This window comes from Sceloporus undulatus, chromosome 1 (assembly GCF_019175285.1).
Source record: "Sceloporus undulatus isolate JIND9_A2432 ecotype Alabama chromosome 1, SceUnd_v1.1, whole genome shotgun sequence".
NCBI lineage: Eukaryota > Metazoa > Chordata > Lepidosauria > Squamata > Phrynosomatidae > Sceloporus > Sceloporus undulatus.
Genome location: NC_056522.1, coordinates 210,029,120 through 210,048,148, shown reverse-complemented (window position 1 = coordinate 210,048,148; position 19,029 = coordinate 210,029,120). Strand labels below are relative to the sequence as shown.

The following is a 19,029-nucleotide window of genomic DNA, read 5'->3' as shown; positions in this document are numbered from 1 at the left end:
GATTGCCTAGCACTAAATCAGGGCAGCTAAAGCAGTCTCATACTGGATTATTTCCGCAGTGTGTTTTGGACCTAAATCACTAAGAAGCTGTAGGTCCTGATAGCAGTCTTAAGCTAAACCAAGTTCAGACATTCATCTGAAAACATGAAGGATTAGAAAAGAAGATGGAGACATGACCATGCATGTATGCCCCATTGCAAAACATCAGGAAAAAAGTTATACAGTAAATCTTTGTGCTTTGTTGCACAAATGGTTGGGAAGCCTGGGTGATCTGAACCAATGTTCAAGCATACATGGTTACAAAGCTTTCCAGGCCTTGGGACACAACACACAAAGGTTTGAGATGTTGCTAGATCCATAAGAACATCTGGGGATGGGACTGAAGTGAGTTCCCACATCCCCACTATTCTTTTAGTTCTTGAGGCATTCAGCCAAATCCCTCAACAGAACTTTATAATTAGCTAATAATTACAAGGTATGCTAATTTACTAATCTCCATATTTTATGCAGGCGGATAGACCTACAATGTTCTTCCTTCTCATCACTTCCATCTCCACAGTCATCTTCCTGGTTGCATAGTTCATGGCTGTAGATGCAGCGATTATTCCCACAGCGAAAGCGAAATGGTGGTTCACAGGCAACATCCACTGTAATTAAATAAGTCAGTGATATTTAAATTTTGTGTACTTGGCACCAATATAAAAGCTCCTGTTAAAACATGCTTAAAGCATGCACAATTCAGGGACAGGCAACCCTGGAGGACATGGGGCTAAATCTTCCACCATTCTTGGACCCACCACAAGTCACACCACTCATTCTGGTCAAAACCAGAAATGTCTGGCAGTTCACTTCCAGGGTGTTAAAAATATCAGGAAAATCCCTTTTTAAGTAACCTCTTTGAACAGAGGCTGGATGGCCATTTGTCAGGGATGCTTTGATTGTGATTTCCTGCATGGCAGGGGGTTGGCCTGGATGGTCCTTGTGTTCTCTTCCAACTATATGATTCTAATTCTATGATTCTATCATCATCATCATCATCATCATCATCATCATCATTTTCAATTATATCCTGCCTTTCTCCCAGTAATGGGACCCAAGGTGGCTAACACTAAATAAATAAATAAATAAATAAAAACATTACATGAAAAAATAAAAGCATAAAATCAGGAGCCAGATGTGGGATAGTAGTTTGAGCCCTAGAGACCATAATGCAAATTAATGCAATGTTGGCCTTATCTAGGGTCATGGAATGGGAAGCAGATGAAATGACTCACCTAGCTCCTCCTGTCTCCCTTCTCACTGCCATCCTTATCCCTGAATTCCAGTTAAAAGGCCAACATTATATTACAGTCACATTACACATATTGCATTCCTTAAATATCCTGGCACAAACAGAGATGAGTGACAACTCTGGGTTTCTCTCCAGAATAGTCTAGAAATTTTATGAGTTGAGTATTTCAGGGGGATAAAATCTGGGAAAGCCTGTACCACTGTATGCTCAGAAAACATCTGCATGTCATTGGCTGCACTACAATTTAACGAGTAAACTGGCATTTGTATGAGAAATCTATAGTCCAGGATCCAAAATGCTAGATAGCAAATGTTTCATGTACCCCCATGTGTTTCTTCAACAGTGAAGAGCACCACTTTTAAAAAAATCTTATTTAAAAGTGAAAGGTTTTCAGAAGCAGTTCATAACATGGCCAAGGGAGAGGAATGTTGATGGTTTTCTGTTCACATAAACACAAATGTTTGTTATGCCTAACAATATTTCTGGAGGCAAGCCACAGTTTCAAGCAACTTTCTCTAGCTTACAGCAGAAGTGAAGTTCTTCATCTGAGCCATCGCCGCAGTCATCATCTCCATCACATTTCCAATATGGCTGAATACAGACATGGTTCTTGCACTCAAACATTGTGCGTGGACAATAAGTACCATTAGGATAGCGGGTAGCTGGTAAATGGAAATTGAGTCTTTAATATCTCAGTTATTTTGACTTATAATATCATAGAGACATTTATTATTCTGTCTACTTTTCAACTCTTTCATTAAGTTTAAAGAAAATCTTTCATTATGTTAATCAGCCAATCGATATTTGTTACATATTCTTGGCTACTAAATATGTAAGATCCCGATCTCGGGAGAAATGACATCTCACCCAATAGGATTGTAGGATACAAGGAGATAGGTCTGGGGTTTTTTTTTTTTTCTGTTCTTGGTTTTTGGGTTGCAGTGAGACTGCAGTTAATAATTACTAAACACTGAAAACTCCACTACAGCACCAGAACAAGAAAATGAGATATTTCAGTTTGAGATCTACTACCATTATTTCTGCTATATCTACAAAATTCAGCATTTTCTTGTAATTTAGGACATAGTAGAAAAAAAAGGGAAGGGTGAGTACGTTAAAAAGCATTAGATGTCACCTTCCCCAAAATGGGGAGGATGCAGTCAAACAGAACATATGATCTTTGCCAGCTTCAGTTACAATTCAAGACACTCACGACAAGTTGCTTCATCAGAGAAATCCAGACAGTCTGCACTTCCATCACATCGGAATCTTTCTGCAACACAATGCCCACTATTGCATTGAAAATAACCTGGGTGGCAGGTCCTTAGTTCTAAAAAGAAGAATAAATGGATGCTGAACTTTTTTAAAACATAAGGATGGGGAAGGGGGGCCTATGGGAAGTAGCCAGGGAAGATTTAATGCTCTAATCCAGACCATGGAAAGTTGACGGTCCTCCCACTCCTAAAGGTATTTATTTATTGCACTTATATCCCACCTTTCTCCCAAAACGGGATCCAAGGCAGCTCCTGTGGGTATGGAGAAGAGCAGAGGAAGCCCACCATTATTTCCAGTCGGCAATAAGTGAAAACACTGGGGGCTGCTCTGATTCCTCCTCAGCATGCCAATCAGGAAAGAAGAAAAAAACAGTTCTGTAGGTATTCTGACAGCACTTGCAAGTGTCAGGTGAGTCACAGACTTAGGATTCAGCCAGCACCTGAAAAAATATATCTGAGAGGGTTTCACTCCTCCTCCCCTTTCCTTGCACTGGAAAAAGAGAACAGAAGCAGAACCAGCCACTCTCACATGGCATTTGTAGGTATTACATCATACCTATGTCAATTTATATTATACTTTAAAATGTCTTTAGAAAACTCAAACAGCAACACTCACCACAGTCCCGTTCATCTGAATTGTCCTCACAGTCATTGTCATGATCACATATCCACCGCGAAGGAATGCAGCGCAGATTCTCACATCGATACTCACTTTCTGTGCACTCACGGGGACCTTGTAATAAAGAGATGCAGGAGAGATACAACAGGTAAATCCAGGGCATCATTCAACCTCTTAAATTTCCTCACAACCTCTTACCATCCCCCAGTTTTTCACTCTTCTCTCAAAAGAATTACCCAAACACCTCCTAAAGTGTAAAGACTATGTAATTGGCCATTCTGTTCCATTTATCCCCCTCCCTACAGTACAGTACAGTAGTATATCAGGGGAGAGAGTGCAAAAATGTGGCAAAATACCGTAGTTAACAACACCCCACACCCAAGCTTTTAGGAATGCCATGTTATTGGCCATATTTTCTTAACAAAATTGATAGAAAAAATAGTGTGGATGAGATATCTTCAAAAAACCCTATCCCTTAGGTCAGTGATGGTGAACCTTTTCGAGGCCGAGTGCCCAAACTGCAACCCAAAACCCACTTATTTATTGCAAAGTGCCATGTCTCTCTGGCTTTCTAGTAACAAACTCTGACAAACACTGTGCTGGGGTGACGGCACATGTGCCCACAGAGAAGGCTCTGAGTGCCACCTCTGGCACGTGTGCCATAGGTTCGCCATCACTGCCTTAGGTCCTGTAGATTAAAGTCCATGACCTCCCTAATTTAGTCCTTCCATCTTCTTTGTGGTTTTCTCTTTCTACTTCCCTCTGCCTTTCCTAGCATTATTCTCTACTTCTACTTTCCTCTATCCTTCCTAGCATTATTGTCTTTTCTAATGAGTCATGCTTTCTCATGACGGGTCAAAGTACAATAGCCTCAGTTTGATCATCTTGGCTTTCAGGGAGAGTTCAGGCTTGATCTCTTCTAGGACCCATTTGCTTGTCTTTTTGGCTATCCATGGTATCCTCAGGATTCTTCTCCAGCACCAGGTTGCAAATAAGTTGCTTTTCTTCCTGTCCACATTCTTCTGTTACATCCATACATGGTGATGGAGAATACAATGGATTGCATTCTAGCTTTAGTGCTCAGTTGTGTATCTTTACTCTTTAGGATCTTGTTTAGTTCTTTCATGGCTGTCCTTCCCATTCCTAGTTTTCTTATTTCTTGACAGCAGTATCTGTTCTGATCAGTGTTTAAGCCAATCTTTTAACTATTGTGATATCCTCATTGTCTAGGTTGAATTTATGTAGCTCCTTTATTATCATTATTTTTGGTTTTTTATGTTCAGCAGCAAGACTAACTTTGTACTTTCTTTCTTGAGCTTCCTTCATAAGTGTTCCAAGTGTATGGTGTTTTCTGCTAATAGTATGGTGTCATCCACATATCTTAGATTGTTGATCTTCCTTCCTACTATCTTCCTTCCTCCTTCATCTAAGTCTCACCTGCTCTTTGTATGATATTTGCTGTGTACAAATTGAACAGGTAGGGTGATAAAATGCAGCTTTGCCTGACCCCCTTGCCAACTGGGAATCATTCTGTTTCTCCATATTCTGTTCTAATGGTAGCCTCTTGTTTTGAGTACAGATTTCACATAAGGACTATCAAATATAGTGGTATTCCGATATCTTTAAGAGAGTTCCATAGCCTTTCATGACCTATGCAGTCAATGGCTTTGCTATAATCTATAAAACACATGCTGATTTTATTCTGTAATTCCTTGGTGCACTCCAATGCCACTGTATGGTTTGCAGTATGGCCCCTAGTGCCTCTTCCTTTCCTGAACCCCATGTGCACCTCCAGTATGTTTCTCTTCATATATGATTGAAGTCTATGTTGCAGAATTTTTAGCAGAATTTTGCTAGTGTGGGAAATAAACGTTATGGTCCTATAGTTGCTGCTGTCTACAGGGTCCTGTAGGCCCCGCAAAAACCCTGTCCCAATGTAAATCACTACACTGGGATGTTTCAGAAATAGAAACATTAATTCTCTGATATTTTTTGCTGTGTCCTAAACTGCAAAAATTCTTGGTAGTCCAGGATTATTTTCATTAGGGTATCTCAACACCCAGGTAATTTTTTTATTGTTTTCTCAATACCTTTGGGTATTCTTTCCATCTCTATTTACAAACATCCCTGATCTCATGTCCCCCTGTTCAAAAACAAGTCCTGCTCCTTGAGAGACAGGTAAACCTACATTACAGCTTCTATATTGGACATATAATCTTGTTGACATTAATCCGGGGGGGGGGGGGGGTAATAACCACTCTACTAACTGGTGACAATTTAAAGTGAGGTTCGTAGCTAATATTCTTTATTTAAAAATTAACATGACATATCCAATAATTATAAAAATAATTTTAAAATGTTTATAAATGTGTTAATTTCAGTTAGGGTTATAATTATGGAAAGTTGCACAAATATAAAGATCCTTTACACACTGTGGACTGGTTTATAAAAGTACTATTTGTTGCTACAAAGGTTTCATTAAGTTAATGGAACAGATACACACATGAAATGGAATTGAAAATGAAAGAATCTGTTACTGAGATAGGCAGCTTGTCAGATAAACCAGAATATCAATAAACATAACTTAAATTGGATGTTTTAGATTTTACAGTGAATAAATTCAGTATAATACTGAGTTTGTGTATTTATTTATCTGATTATTATTATTATTATTATTATTATTATCATCATCATCATCATCATTATCATTATATTTCCCGCCTCTCCCTGCAGATCGAGGCAGGACTGCAGCAATAAAACAATTCCATATAAAATACTTATACAATAACATTACTACTGATTCACTAAAATAACGAATCATCAATTAACATTCAAACTAAAATTCATACAATCAGATGAGAAGCAGAGTATTTAAGATCTCTTATAAAAGATCAGGTGGGTAAGCCGGCCAGAAGAGATCCATCTTTAGTGCCTTCTTGAAGGCATCTAAGGTGATGATAAGACAGATCTCCTCTGGCAAGCTGTTCCACAATCTGGGGGCTGTGGCAGTGAATGTTCTGTAAGAAGTTGTTGTTAGCCTGGTTTTTGAGTACTCCAATAGGTTCTTTACAGATGTTCTGAGAGTGCGAGGCGGATTGTATAGGGAGAGGAGTTCTCTCAAGTAACTCGGGCCCAAGCCATGAAGGGCTTTAAAGATAATAACCAACACCTTGTATTGCGCCCGGAAGCTAATCGGCAACCAATGATGGGATTTTAACACTGGTGTTATGTGGTCTGATCTAGGTATTCCAATGACCAGTCTGGCTGCCGCGTTTTGAACCAATTGATGCTTCCGACCTTGGTACAAAGGTAGCCCCATGTAGAGCATGTTACAGAAATCTAAACGAGAGATTACCAGTGCATGTACCACTGCTTCAAGGTCCTTTTGGTCCAGGTAGGGGCGTATCAACCAAAGCTGGTACCAAGCACTCCTGGCCATCGCATCTACTTGAGATGACAACTGTAGAGATGGATCCAGGAGTACTCCCAAACTGCAAACTTTGTCCTTTAGGGGAAGTATGACCCCATCCAGGACTGGTTGACAAATCTCCGTCCCCGGACTTGGGGTACCTATCGCAAGTACCTCTGTTTTCTCTGGATTCAACTTGAGTTTGTTTTCCCTCATCCAGCCCATTACTGACTCGAGGCAGGCATCCAGAGGAGAGATGCCATCCTTAGTCACTGCAATAGTCAAAGACATAGAGAAATAGATTTGGGTGCCATCAGCATACTGATAACACCGCGCCCCATGTCTCCGGATGATCTCTCCCAGCAGCTTTTAAATGGCAAACTAGTAGTGAAACATTTTAACCCTCAGACATATCTGTTGGTAGCCATAACATTTTATGGGTTAATTCCAAATGCTGTCATTGCATAATTATGAAAGAGTGATATATCTGTAGTTTAAAAATGTGTAAGTATTTAAAAGATTTGAAATGTTTTAATTTGTATCTCATCTGATAATATATGTTTAGCATTAACATGCCCCCCAAAGACAGAATGTATCACATATGCCATTAATCCATTTTTATATATACAACACCAAAGAAATCTATGATGTTTGGACTTGTCAGCAGTAGTAATTTTTTGTACGCCAGAGAGTTTCTTTATTAAAAGCATTTTTTACTACGTGGGTTGAAATCAAAGGATCTGAAAAGCTTATATGACTATTTAACTGGGGTGGAAAGCTCAATCTGTACTGGAAAAGAAAACATTAATTCAGTGCTAGGTTATCGTTATTACAAATGCTGGAAAGGAAGGAAGGAAAGAAAGAACTTACTGCAGTTTTGTTCATCAGACTCATCTTCACAGTCATTATCTCCATCACATTTCCACCGCAGTGGGATACACCGGTGATTATCACAGCGGAAATCTCCCAAAGGATCACAAGTCCGTGCCTCTGCAGCACACACACACACAATTGACAAAGCAGTCAGTAGGGCATCCTAATACTAAAACATCCTTCATACTAATACATCCTTCCAAAATATGACTGGGAAAGCATAGGGGTATGGTGTACATGTACATCAGACCTTCCCTGATTAACCGACTCAACCCCTTGATGTGGACTGATCTGAGGATTGCCCATGATGTCCTGCCTCTGTCATGATTGTTTTAATATTTTAATGATTTTAATAGTAATGGTAGTTTTATTGTATTATAATCATGTGGAATTGGTTGGGAGGGAGGGTAGTGGGATGTATTTTATTGTGTTATATGTTTTATTGTTGTGACCCGCCTCGATCTTCGGAAGAGGCGGGATATAAATTATTATTATTATTATTATTATTATTATTATTATTATTATATATGCATAACACAACAGCAAGAATTTAAGCAGCTGGAAGTGTGTTTTGAAGGGACTTCTGTGACACAAATTTTGTGGAAGAGAAGAAAAATATCCTCAGAAGAGAAAGTACTCTGATTAAGTTTTGCAAAAAGATTTTGCAGAAAAATAAGACCTTGTTTTCACAACATTTGATAATCAAGTTCTTTTTCTCAGAGGAACAAACCAGCTAAGAATATCTTCTATAATCAGAACCCAATGTAACCTTTAGTAGTCACCTGGTCAAACCAATCAATTGCAACATCAAGTCATAATAATTCAAAATGCAAAGAACATGTTGCTGAAGTTCAAATAACATTTTTGGGGCAGATCTCTCTCCTAACCACAAGCACCAACCCAGTATTCAACATCCATGTTAATTAGGGATCCACCTATAATCATTATATTATACTGCTAATTCTTACTGTGAATTCCTGAATGCATGAATCTCAACACATACATATCAGTTGCTTTACATCATGGGGTGCAACAACTAGTACATGGCCACTTTAAATAAATTCTTCAGTCCTTAAACATACCACAGCCTTGCTCATCACTGTTGTCTCTGCAGTCATTGTGACCATTACATACAGCCCAGAATGGGATGCACCGATAATTAGTTCTGCAACTGAATTCTGTATGGTTATCACAACGATAGGCAGGTCCCACTAAAATAAAGGGAAGAGTTAAGATTTAATTAGTGAAGTATTGAACTTTTTTTAATTACAGATTTAAAATACTGCTGTTATACTGCTTTCAAATAACATGCTGAAAAGACCAATAAGTTACAGGTATCATGGCCTGTCCTTGAGGTGTTCATATTTAAATGGCTAAAAGGCTTTTCCACCTACAGGTGCTCAAATCCAGTTATACAACAGAGAATTACAGAGAATTATTCTAAACATGTTCTGGTACCTGAGGAAGAAGACCTACATGGTAGCCTTGATCACCAGTACATACATATAACACTGGGGTGAGCAAAACACAGTCTTGGAGCCACGTGCCTTTTTTGTATCTCTTGAGCCTCCGAACTCTCTGGAGTGCCTTTTTATCAGCCATAAAAAGGGATGGCATACCTCTCCTTGAGCTGCCATTTAGATTTTGAATAGACTGCAACCTGCCCTACCCCATCCAACAATCCCACTTTACAGAACCAAAAGTGACCTTCCTGTTACTTGTTTTTCTTCCGGGGGGGGGGGGGGGGGGGGTTGGCAGTGTGTGAATGATGTGAGACATCGTAGGGCAGAAAATTGGTTCCTATGCCCATCACAAACACTAAAAAATTGACATTCTTCTTTAATATTGCACCAAATCTGTCACCTATCATGGCCACATTGCTCACAACTGGAGTCAGATATTATCCTAATCCCAATTTGTCCTACCTCACCCTGATTTTTTAAATTAGAGGATATTTTCAGAAGTTCTCTGAGGCTCAAAAAACAGAGGTGCCAGTTTTTTCCTGTCTCTTACCTTCACTAATTTTCTTTTTTGAACAGCATCATTGTTATGTGTGAAATGAGGAAGGAAGAAATGGGGGAAATTGTAATTACCATGTTGCATTGTCAAATGGAGTAGAGTTTCCATCACATAGCTGCTCAAAAGGTACTGATTAACTCTCTATGGAGGCATGAATGTGTGAAAAATGGTTCTTAAAAGTGGACCTCTAAGTCTTTTATCAAATGCATCCACAGTCTAGTTGGTTAAAGAGTAATCAAGGTGTGGGTTATCTTCATATACACCCATCATATTCAAGAAGATTTTCATTGATTTGGTAGGAGTAACTAATGGCTTCTAAGCCAATGGAGTTATACGGTGCTGTCCAAAGTGCTGAACCTATTTTAGGGACAGAGCTCATTTTCTTGGCTAGCTCTTTTAAGGTTCAAACTAAAAGCTATTGCATATTCACTATCCCACTTATATGGAAGTCGCCTCCCAGTAGTACTAATTAATGCTTACTAAGTAAAGTACCAAAGGACTAATCTGAATAGATTAAGGATGCTGTGACCTTGTTGAGCTCTGGTGGCACAATAGTTAAAGGCCAGCACAGCAACCCCAACATTGTGAGTTCGATCCAAGGATGACTCATCCTTCTGTTCTTTTGTAGGCTGGTTAAAATGAGTACCCAACTGGTTAGGGGCAACTGGCTTACAGATTGTAAACTGCATAAAGTGTGCTGAGTTCACTATGAAGCAGCGTAGAAATGTAAATACTATTGCTATTACTATTGTTGATGTGACAGCAATGTGCCTATATTTTTCCTACATTCTCTGCAACATGCACAACTCATTCATGGGGCATTTATTCCAAAGTGCTCCACTGCAAATTAGATTCTGCTGTGTTTCATTGTGTGTTCTTGGCATACCAGTATCATCAGTGGAGGCAAAATCAGCCAGTGCCTTCCAAACTCTTCAACAAATAAAAATGAATACAAGCTGTACTCAACTTACTGCATTCATGAATAGGTTCATCTGAGTTATCTCCACAGTCATCATCCACATCACATTTCCAGGACTGGGGGATGCAGCGGCCATTGTCACATTTAAATTGCCCGGGAGGGCAGGTTCTGCTGGCACAATGAGTACTATCCTCATCTGAGTTATCACCACAATCATCCTCTCGGTCACACTGCCAGGCTTCTGGGATGCATCGTTTATTGGCGCACTGCCACTGATGAGACTCGCACTGGTGATTGGCTAAGAGGAACCAAAATTGTGTTATCTTGACATTACTATAGAAAGAAAAGTAAATGCTGTAGAACAGGGGTAGGCAACCTTTTTGAGCCGGGGGCCGGGTTGCTGTCCCTCAGGGGCCGAAGCCAAAAAATAAATAATCAAATAATTTTTTAAAAAATTAAATATATAAATAAATCAGGACAAATGTAGGAAAAAATTTTCAAATGGAAGACACTTTTTAAAAAATAATGGAGGGCACGCAAAAAAATTTGCTGATTTTTTTAAAAAATGTTAATATAAATGCATGTTTCTGAGGCTTCTATAGACAATTGCCCCCCAAAGGCCCCGGCGGCAATCGGCGGCAGGACCGGGCTGGGGCTGGTCTCAAGGCCTCGCTGGGCTGCATCCGGCCCGCGGGCCGCAGGTTGCCTACCCCTGAGAACCTCACTTACGTGAACTGTTTTATGAATGACAATATTTTGAGTAATCTTCAGTGTGGAACAACGGGGGCGCTAAATATGCAGAGACATGGAGCTAGACAATATCCTAAGTGATCACAGGACTAATGATAACTGATCTTTTGATAGGAAGAAGGTCTTATTTGACATCGTGGCATGCCATGGTAAGATGCCATGGTAAATTCTGGCTTACTGTAGACAAACCCACATGGTGGATCCTATTTTTATGTTTGCTGTTAGAACAAGTGGCTAAACAAACCATGGACTTTGGTCTCTGGTTAATTTTCAAGATGTCTGTCATAAAACTAGCTTTTTGTGGATTAAAGCAGTTTCTGATTCCATTACTGACATCACAGATAAACTGCGGGTTATCAGCAAAGCCGTGTCTTGGCCTGGTCAAGATCACCTTGAGAGTTCCCAAGCAAAACTAATTTTGGCTGAGTGATGTAGCTGTGGAAAGTTACTTATCTGCAAACGTTAGATCATTCAACATTTCTGGCCCCCTGATTGGCTAATGAAACACTATGGTTTCTTCAGACAAATATGGAATGGCTTATGTTTCTTGATACACATTTCCTAAATGTGTTTGTGTTCTCATGCCAGCACATAGGTGCTTGCATTCTGTTTATGCTTTATTCTTCCAGTAAGAGATCCTCCCTGATCTTTTGGTATATGTATCTATGTAGCTATATTCTGCCTGTTGTTAACATATATCCCAAAGAGTATTGTGGTTTGGAAAAAAGTGTTAAACTGGTGTTGCATGTGTTTATTCTAGGAGTGCCTTTGTACTAAACCCAATCCTGAAGGTTACTTTTTCTGGTTACCTAGTCAAGGCTCTAGGCCAGAAGGTATTACTTTTGGTCCTTCACTCTTAGAACCTTAATAATGTAGGCCTAGGCTTCTCCTTCCTCAAAATATGTGAACAAATAAGGGATAGTGGCAGTCTACTAGGTTGGTCTGGTTTTTATTCCTGGCAAGAGGTAGATGGGCAAAAGACTTCAGCTGGGTGTGTGGAACCTGAAAACCTTGGCCTCAACCCTGCTCACCCCAGCCCAGCCCCGACTTTGAAGATTTTCATACCAGGCAGATGCGCTGATAAATCGTCCCTCAAATGTTGAGAAAGCGTGTGTGTGTTAAAGTGACTCCCTCTAGCGTCACTGAATCATTCAGGAGAGAGCATTTCCTCTGAACGCAAAGCTTCTGTTCAGAGGAAAATGCCCTCTCCTGGAATGATTCAGTGATGCTAGAGGGAGCTGACAATTCCCTGATGATGAAGAAGCGTGCCAGGCTTTCACATGTGCGTGCTTCCTCAACGTTTGAGGGACTGACCAGCGCTTTTGCCTGGTATGAATACCTTCAGTATCTCAGCGTGGCAGCAATAAGGACTGACTGGTTTCTCTAAGCCAGAGAAAAAAGCCCCTGGATTCTTCTGCACAGAATACCTTGTGCAAGTGGGAGCAGCTGAGAATCGGAAGCCAGACACTAGTTCACCTCTCAGAAACCAAAATTATACTGAATTCTGGCTTGTGTGTCCAAACTTGGCCATTGTGTTTAACTATTCACAAGAGGCTTTGGTCTCATTTTCTGTTCATGAAAAAGTAGTGGTTCTTACTTCTCTAAACCCCTAATCTTGCTAGTGATAAGTGCTTGATATATTGACAAGATGTTGAGAATAAAGAACAAGCCACATACCACAAAGCACATGGTCTTCATCTGATCCATCTGGGCAGTCTGATAGGCCATTACACAAGTAATGAGAGCTGGTACAGTTGCCATCATTGCACTGGAACTGGCCAACATGGCAGTACCTATGAGGGCATGTGGAAGGTTCATCAGAGCCATCTCGGCAATCACTTTGCCCATCACATTTCCACCAGATGGGAATACATCTATTAAAAAAAGAGAGTAGAGCAGAGATAAGGATATTTATCTTGAGGAAGCAATGACTTTGGACAACCCTAGATAAACTGTGGGTTTGTGTGTTTGTTTTTTAAAAAAGGCAAATCTCACTCTAACCAAGAGAACTTACTTCCTGGTAAAGTTGCCTAGCATTGTAAGCCCAGATTGTTTACACAAAGCTAAACTAATCAAAAATTAATATATTTTCTCATATAAAGCTCTCCTGCATGTAGTTGCTCCTACCTATAAAGAGCATAAAGACACTAGATTTCCATCTGATCTTGGAAGCTAAACAGTCAGCCCTAGTTAGTACTTGAATGAACCACCACGAAGGAATGCCAGGCACTACAGACTATATTTCAGATGAAGGAATTGGTAAAACCACCTTGGAGCATTCTTTGACTAACAAAGTCCTATGAATTTTGTGGAGTTGCCATAAGTCTACAGGCGATTTAAAGGCACATACAGTCGGCCCTCAATATCCTTGGGGGATCCATTTTGGATCCTCCCGCAGATACCAAAATGTGTGGATACTCAAGTACCATTGTCTTCAATGGTGGCATGGCCACATGGCTGCGCCACCATTGGGGACAATGGGACTTTGCCTCCCCGGCTGTCCAAAGCCCGCCTCACTGCTCTTACCGCACAGGCAGCTGCCTCCTCTCGCCACCACTTTTCCCTCTGACCCCTCTTTCTCTCGCCTCCTCTTCCCTCCCACCGCTGCCTCCTCTTCCTCCTCCCCTCTTGCTGCCACCTCTTCTTTCTGTTACTTCTCCTTCCTCCTCTTCCCGCCACTGCTGCCTCTACCTCTTCTTCCTCCCTTCTCCTCCTCCTCCTCCACCTCTTGCTGCCTCTTCCTCTGCCTCTCTGTCACCACCCCACAAGAGCTTGCCATCTGTGGATGCTGGGATCCATTGATGGCAAGTCTGCAGATACCAAGGGCCTACGGTACTTTACCAGAAAATACTACAGATCAATGTACTGGTATTTTTGAACATATTTAGTCTATTTCTGGGTAAATTCTCATATAACTGGTAAAGTCTTATATAACATGTTAATACCATGCATTCCTTGTCAGGGATATTTTTCTGCTAAGTACGGCTATAGCCGATGGAGAAAACAGAAGAAAAGTACCATTGTCAGCTATTATTTAATGATTCTGGGTACTCAAGGACCAGGAAGACTAGAGATAACCAGTATAGTGTAGTTGTTAAGAGTCTCATTGCAGGACTAGACTCGGGTTCAAATCCCCAAACAACCATGAAGCTCTCTGGTTGACCTTGAGACAGCCCCTCTCTCCAATTCTAATCTACTTCATAAGATTATAAGGATAAAATGTGAAGAAGGACCTATACAAGCTACCTCAATTCCTGGGGGGGGTGGAGGTTATATTCACAGCAATATAGAAACAGATAAAACAATCACCTTTCAGTATCTGCACAAAGGAACTGAGTGCTGGAACACACTGGGAGGCAGTGTGCTGTGTTACCAAACCGAACCACCATGAAATTATCTGGACATTCACAGGAATAGCCATTACCACCACTTTTTATTAGACATAGATGAGAGCAGCCACCATTGTTGGTCCCACAAGGATTCCTTACTGGAGAGAGAGGAAAGGTGAAGATCTAATTATTTCCCAGAAAAGAAACAGTCAAAAATGAAATTCTGGGAGGCTGTTTGCTTTTCATAGGATGCTGTTTACATATTAGATGGAAATACGCAAGCTATTCAAGATTGAAAAGTAATCGCACAAAATGCATCTTGGTCTAGTGAACAGATGCAGGTGAACAAATCCTCTTCATATATTATCTCAGAGGTAGAGGACGTGGTCAAGAAGGAAGATAAAATGTATCTTATTCATGGGTAGTAAATCAATGAGCTGCATCCAGTGCATCTAAGGAAGTAGGCTCAAGTCTGCAAAAGCTCATGCTACCAAATTCTCTCTTTCAGTTAGTCTCAAATGTGCTACAAGATCCCTCTGCATACTGATTTCCCAGACTAACACAGCTATGTCTTAGAATTCTAGATCAAATGGTTAGTCCTAAATGAAGTAGCCCAATGAATTAATGGGGAACTTAAAAAGTGAACACGTGCATAACTTCCATTGACTTAATGGTTGTAATATGGGCCTAATTAACATAAGTAACTATGCATAGGTAGCCCAAACATGTCACAATGGTTAAATGATTACTCATCAGTAGAAAACTACTGGCAGCCCAAATCCAGGGTCAAGTAATAAGTTAAGCCCAGGGTAATAATGTACACAGTATAGATGGAAGAACAGGAATTCATAGATGTAATAAACAGCCAGCTAGCAGCTTTTTCTTACTGCCTTCTGTAAGCCTGCTGGATCAAAATAGACAAGCAACAGCTGGGTGTAGTTAAAACACCTACCCCTTTAGAAGAGCAACAGGACACAGGGAGGCAATTAATTACTGGTCAACACCTACCAAACACACTGGTGAAAATTAAGAATCCACCAGCATGCTTGTGGCATGGAGTTGGATGTTGCTTCCTCTACATGCAGGGTGGAAATGCTGTGGCTTCCCTTAATGCACCTGGGAAAGAAAGAGCAGTCTTCTATTCCAGCATAAGGCTGTTCCTTCTTTCTGTGTGAGGGCAGCCAGAACGCATCTGGGCACTTTTGACTTTGACAAATCAGTGGCTGAAAGGATGGAGCAGCAACTATGAGCTCCCTCCTCTGACTGCTGTTGGGACACCTGGAGAGAGTAGCATTGTGGAGACAAGTACAAGGATACATCCTCCTGCAATATCCCAAAATATGTACAAGAGTTACACTACTGCATCTCATCAAGAGGATTCTAGTCATTGTATATATCTCCATGAAAATGCTTCTCTAAGGTGTTTTACAGACCGCCCAAAAGGACGGTCTGCTGGCGCCCATGTTTGCTGCTTGAGGGAACCGCAGCAGACAAACCGCACGATTCCCCTGCACAGCAAGAAGAACCCGCAAAAAGCAAGTTTTTCTTGCAGCGCCGTTGTGACGTCGCAAGGCGCCAATGGCGCCCTTGCGGCGTCACAAGGGCGCCGAGACGTGTGGACGCTAGGCATCCGTCACATCAAAATGGTGGTATCCATCTGAATAGGGTGCCGCCATTTTGACGCCCTCATTACGTGTGAGGGGCAAGGTGCGTCAGGAAGTGCCACCCCTTCCACGTAACGACGGCGCCCAATAGGGCCTGTCTGGAACGCGCCTAAAACTCATCACATGGAAGCAAAATGTTTAAATAAGGAAATGGACCTGTGCATGATGGCTATGTCCTCTCAGCTTCTACTTCTACACTAACCTACAACCAGAATTCACACTTTAAACATCAGTCTAAAAAGAATAATCAGGCATGAACAGCAGACAGAATGAATCTCTTACCAATTGGTTGCCTGTATGGGTGATAGACATGAATATCAAAAGGTCTGTGGGTGGTGTTTACTAGAACGGTCCTGCCTGATCCATTGTACTTATTTCCCTTTTCAACTGTTCTTGTGTTCCAGTCAGTCCAGTAGATTGTGTCCTCAAAAACTGTAATTGCAAAGGGATGAGGTAATGTCCCGTCATACACAGTGTGACGGTGCTGGCCATCTAAATCTGAGTACCTGCAGAAAAAAAGAAAAATAGGTGGCACAGAGGGAAAAAATGGCAACTGCATCTGAAGCTTTTGTCTGTTACTTCAGAAAGAGTGAAAAATAAAAGTAATCAAAATAATAATAACAATAACTGTCTTATTGTGTATTCCCCAAGTTGCTGAAACAGAATATCATATTTTGTTACAGGAATTGATTACTATCTTTTCTCAGCTCTAGCTCTTCTATGAATAGGGGTGCAATAAATACTGGATGACCCAACCTTTGATAGCTCCAAACCCTAACTGGCAACAGCTCTGAGGGTATTAGCCAAGAAAAAATAATGTTACTTAACCTCTTTATGTTTTCAGCCTTCATTCTCTATTATTTGCCTAAATCTGAGATCAGGAGGGAAATTGCAGTTTGACCCCAAGGAAAGCTGTAGACAAAAGTATGCTATTGCTCTAGTTCAACGGACAAACAAAATATATACTGTATGTTATCTTTTCCACTTTTAATAAATTACCAGTTGTGGTAGCTTTTTGACCTGTAGATTAGAGCCAACCAATTACATATCCCTTTAATTGTCAAAGAAATAATCACTGCCATCCTGCTAAAATACAGACCATTCATATCAATTTAGATGTTAATATAGCTCTCTAGGGTCACTCCTAAAATCCAGCTGATGTCATCATAAATTATCAACTATTTTTCCTATTTCAATTATGTCAGTTTAGTACATTAATTATTACCTTACCACAGTACTAGACAAACAAATTACCTAGACTACAAGGAAGGGGTATAAAGACTATCTTTAGAAGACATACTGAAAGTCAGCAAATATCTCAGAGTAAATAGGGTGAGTCCCAGTTCTGGGAAAACAGCGGGACACAAATCATCATCATCATCATCATCATCATCATCAGGATGTGCCTTCATCCATACGTTGCTGAGCTATATCTCTTAACATACCTAACTAGTTCAGCCAATGGCGAGAAATGCTGAAGGGCCACAAAATCCTCACCACTATGCTAGAAGTATTTTGAATACAGTCGGCCCTCCATATTTGGAGGTGTGTGTGTGTTAGGGGCACAAGACCCCCGTGAATGTGGGAAAATTACAAATAACCTTCCCCCCCCATGAGGAAGCCAGTTAAAGGGATGGGTGGGTGGAGCAAGTGGAGCAGACAAGCACGCTCCTCTCCTTCTCCCACCCTCCCATCCCTTTAACTGGCTCCCCACCCCATTCCTCGTGGGATAGCTGTCTTCCCCAGGCAGCTATCCCACTGGGAAAGGTGCAGGGAAGATTCATCCTCCTCCCCCTTTTCCTGTTGGGATAGCTGCCTGGGTATGGCAGCTACTCCACTGGGAAAGAGGTAGGGGGATCTATTCCCCTTTGCCCTTTCCTGGTGGGATGGCTGCCTTGGGAAGGTAGCTATTCCTACCAAGAAAGGGGCAGGGTTGGCACGTGAACCCTTCCCAGCCTCTCCCTCCTGGGCTTTTTCCTCTCAATGGGAAAAGCTTGGGAGGAAGAAGAAGGACAAGTGCACATGCATGCAACCTTGACCTCGCAAATAATCAAAACTGCGAGTGTCAAAGCTGCGAATGTGGAGGGCTGAGAGTACGGTTAGCCCTTCGGATCCACAGATTCTTTATCTACGTATTCAAGCGTCCATGGGTTGAAAATTTAAAAAAATTACATAAATGCCTAAAAGCAAGCCTTGATTTTGACATTTTATATAAGGGACACCATTTTATTATGCTATTATATTTAATGGGACTTAAACATCCATGAATTTTGGTATTCACAGGGAGTCCTGGAACCAAATCCCAGAGGATACCAAGGGCCCACTGTACTTTCACAATATTTAACAGACAGATTGAATATAGAATCTTTATCATTTATCTCAGAAAATTAGCTTAATATGCCTAGTAGAAAAATGTGTTTTTATATGTTAATTGCTACTCCTTCAACAATACGTCTGAAAAAAGAGCATATATAAAGTATTTGTTCTAAGCAACGAACCATGCCTTCCTCCTTTTATATATACAGTCAGCCCTCCACATCCATGGATTCTTTATTCACAGATTCACCCATCCACATCTTGAAAATATTTAAAAACAACTATTAATTCCAAAAAAGAAACCTTGATTTTGCCGTTTTATATAAGGGACACCACTTCACTATGCTATTGTATTTAATGGGACCTGAACATTCACAGATTTTGTTATCCATGAGGGGGCCCTGGAACCAAATGTCAGCAGATGCCAAAGGTCCACTGTACAATGATATAATATAATCAGGATTATATGATGCAGGAGGCCACTAACTCAAGTAGTAGGCCCAAGTAGGCTAATACTGATAGAATCTGCTACTCAGACCGTTCCTAGGTTCCTGTCTCATCTACAA

At 40.8% G+C, this 19,029-nt stretch overlaps 1 protein-coding gene across 8 annotated transcripts in view; it reads right to left on the bottom strand.

Annotated features, from left to right (window-relative positions):
- The window catches only part of LRP2 (LDL receptor related protein 2), a 200,915-nt gene that overhangs the window by 33,593 nt on the left and 148,293 nt on the right, over window positions 1-19,029 (bottom strand). For all 8 annotated transcript variants that reach the window (XM_042450031.1, XM_042450041.1, XM_042450070.1 and 5 more), the window contains 10 exons: window positions 16,430-16,653; window positions 14,464-14,641; window positions 12,832-13,028; window positions 10,457-10,702; window positions 8,549-8,677; window positions 7,464-7,583; window positions 3,182-3,298; window positions 2,505-2,621; window positions 1,816-1,953; window positions 525-647 (listed from right to left, as the gene is read on the bottom strand). In XM_042450031.1, coding sequence (XP_042305965.1) covers window positions 525-647; window positions 1,816-1,953; window positions 2,505-2,621; window positions 3,182-3,298; window positions 7,464-7,583; window positions 8,549-8,677; window positions 10,457-10,702; window positions 12,832-13,028; window positions 14,464-14,641; window positions 16,430-16,653 — 1,589 coding nt within the window. The remainder of the gene's footprint in view (window positions 1-524; window positions 648-1,815; window positions 1,954-2,504; window positions 2,622-3,181; window positions 3,299-7,463; window positions 7,584-8,548; window positions 8,678-10,456; window positions 10,703-12,831; window positions 13,029-14,463; window positions 14,642-16,429; window positions 16,654-19,029) is intronic.